This window comes from Drosophila nasuta, chromosome 2R (assembly GCF_023558535.2).
Source record: "Drosophila nasuta strain 15112-1781.00 chromosome 2R, ASM2355853v1, whole genome shotgun sequence".
Taxonomy (NCBI): domain Eukaryota; kingdom Metazoa; phylum Arthropoda; class Insecta; order Diptera; family Drosophilidae; genus Drosophila; species Drosophila nasuta.
The window spans coordinates 4,728,780-4,732,100 of NC_083456.1; the positions used below are offsets into that span (position 1 = coordinate 4,728,780).

Below are 3,321 nucleotides of genomic sequence, written 5' to 3' on the forward strand. Positions count from 1 at the left end.
TAAATCATTTTAGCATGAAAAAATTCTATAAAACTAACAGACACTGTGTGGTCGAACATCATTCGTGTGCGCTACACAGAGAAGCAGCCAAAAACCAAAGCCACGATAGCACATTTTGTCAGTCAGTCAGTCAGTCAGTGAGTCTGTCGAAAAGTCAGTCAGTGATTTTGATTGATTATTGGTATCCGAAACTCGAAACTGAAAATTCAAACAGCGACTAGTGCCAGTGACCAGTGCCCAGTTCCCAATTCCCAGTGCCCATTGCTCAGTTCCCAGTTCCCAGTTCCCAGTGCTCAGCAGCATACACATGCACACATGTGCACACATGTATTGAGTTATCTGTATCTAACAGCGGCCGGCAGACAGCAATCAGTAAGCGAGCGACCAAGCGACCAGCAGCAGCAGCATCAACAGCAGCAGCATCCCAGCCAGTCATTCAGTTAGTCAGCCTCGTCGCAAGAGTCAGAGTCAGAGTCAGCTCACTCTCCCGCTGGCTGGAGGATATCTTTGCGCGGCGTTTTAGTTTCAGTTCGCATTTAGACGCGTGCTGGTGCGGAATCGCCGAGAGAGAGAAAATCGAATCAAAAATTCCGAAAGAAATATTAAATAAAACACACACAAGTGAATCTTCCGCGTATTAAATAATCTATTTGAAATATACAAAATAAAATAATAACTTATACATACAAGTACTAATTAAATACTTGTACACACATAACACTACACACGTGTCTGAAGTTGAATGACAAGCCTCAATTGAATATACACAGAGGAGTATATATATTCGAAAGTGTTTAATCAAATGTGTATATAAAGAAATCGTGTAATATTCGATCAACGAGAAAAACAAACAACTTCTAACATCATTTGCATATGACCCGCAAAGTTCACACAACGCATTAATTGATTAATTATTGTGCGACCGAGTTTTTGCTGTGATAGATCACAGCGAACTCATCTTTATAGACAAAGTCAACTTATTACTATATTCATCGCAACAAAATGAAGCTGTTTGCAGTATTCCTCGCATGTACGTATTGTTTTCTAGTTTTTTGGGTATTTTAGTTTCCAATTAAATACCATACCGTCAATAAATTAGTTTTTTTTAGCGAGCAAATTTGAAAAACATTTAGCGTATAGTATAATGTTTTTCTACAAAAATAATTAAAAATTTCTGCTGAAATGCGTTGTTAAATTAATTTCCCTCTTATAAATTAGAGTAAATGTAAATTCTTAGAATTTGTGTTTTGTGTGCTTAAATTGCTTAGATAGAAGTGGGATTCCAGGAAATGAAATTTGAATATATATTTTCAAATATTTGGTGAAAATTTAAACAGAATTTTTTTATGATTGATTTATGATAGACTCTTAATTCGTGTCTTGGATAGCAATAATAATTTTTGAAAATAAATTTAAATATTTCATTTGAACTTAGACATTTAACGGTATACATCAGGATTAATAATTCTTTAACTTCATTAAAATACTGCAAATAGTATTAACAAAGATCCACTTTGACTGAACCATCAGACCCATTTTAGAGCTTTCCGGCCGGCCAATGACCAGCCAGACATGCTGGCGTCGTCGGAACGATGGGCGTACGATTGACTGATGGACTATACAGATTGAGGGTGTTGACGTTGATTATAATGTCCATAGTATTTTTCATATAGTAATATTGATGACATGAATTCAGAACAGGTTACCAAGCACTGATTTGAAATTAGAATTGAGCTTTATGTTTTTAATAAAAAACTGGGAATTTTGACTATGTGATTGTATTTATTTACAGTAACGCTTTACGCTCTGACTCTGGTGCAGTGCCTCAGCTTGCCCGATCCCAATGTGAAGTGTGCCATGGATTGTGATATGCAGGAGAATCAATATTTGTGCGCAGCTGACGACAAAGGCACAACCAAAACCTATCGCAATGTATGCGTAATGAAAACAGATAATTGTCTACAGAATGCAAGTAAGTAATCGATTGGAGAAATTACAATAACTATCAATGTATGTATACAAATATATACTAATCACATTGAATTTGTATAGATTTCCAAAAGATCAGTGACAAGGAGTGTCCATAGATGCTAAAACTTAACCCTTTGACAGTGCGCAGTATCAGAATCAGATGGAGAACTTAAGTACAGACGATGTCTCTTTAAGTTGTTGGTTACTTTTCTTGCGTGGTATTTGTGTGTGATATTTTTAAGTTGTGCTTCAGCAGAATACAATACACGCCCCCTTCCAGCACCACCTCCTTCACAGCATCAGCCCCAACGCAATGCATAATGCATAAACATAATACGAGTATACTATACATACATATATTTTGTAATTATTAATTTTAAATATTTAATAAAAAAATAATATACAAAAACGTACACTAATATATTCAAAAGTTTCGCGTAGATAGTAGTTTATATGTACAAACTCGTACATGCCATATGTATGGACATATATAGAATTTAAATCAGACTGGGGACTTGCTTACAACCCCGCACATCGTCTATAATAGATGATGACTTCATTTCTTAACCCAGCAAATAAGCTCGAGCCAGCAGCTCTTATCTATTGGCTCATTGTCGACTGTTAGAAACTATAGTGCTTAAAATTGAATTAAATCATCTGCCTTGTTTAGCAAATCATTTACTGATAATTCTTATACGCACACATGCCCATATTAAAAGAGGGTATTGCTACGTATCACGTGTTGAAAAAAATGAATGGAACCGACGTCAGAGCTTACTATTTGAATCCAAAGTCGCAACTATCAAGTAGTCCGTATAAGAAATGAGTATGAAGGACTTTAAACGGCTGTGTGAGACGTTCAATAACTTAGTGACATTAAAAGTTCTACCCATTTTGCAAGATTACAAAATAAACCAGTCAGATAATTTTTAAAATTATCATATTTCAAATCAAACTATTGTAGTATCTTAAACTCTGTAAATGAGTTTTGATTTCGGATGCCTGATGCTTTAGAAAGAAAAACCGTATAATCTTAAAATTTACAATAAATTATCGAAAATTAATGATTTATCTTTTTATAAAACTTTAGCAAACTGACACAGCACTTTGACTATTGAAAATACGTCAGGAGAAAAGCTCTATATATCGTAGGGGTTGACAAATGACACCCCCTTAAAAAGCTCAGCGCGTAGTAAAAGCTTCGGCCGTGTGCGTCTGTATTAGTGTCCGTCGCGTCTATGGTCCATGCTGTGCTCAAACTTTTCACATCTTTCACCGACAATGCAAAGTTGTTTGGCAATTTCTTGGTTCATTCATCTGGCGGCTGACGCTGGGCGGCCAGTACAACAA

General features: G+C 35.8%; 1 protein-coding gene across 1 annotated transcript; it reads left to right on the forward strand.

Moving 5' to 3' along the window:
- The first annotated feature begins 66 nt into the window (after positions 1–66).
- On the forward strand, positions 67–2,343 carry LOC132784874 (uncharacterized). The gene is made up of 3 exons (XM_060790764.1): positions 67–1,030; positions 1,793–1,972; positions 2,053–2,343. Exons 1-3 carry the CDS (start codon positions 1,003–1,005, stop codon positions 2,085–2,087), a joined length of 243 nt encoding a protein of 80 aa, XP_060646747.1. The 5' UTR covers positions 67–1,002; the 3' UTR covers positions 2,088–2,343.
- The last annotated feature ends 978 nt before the right edge of the window (positions 2,344–3,321 follow it).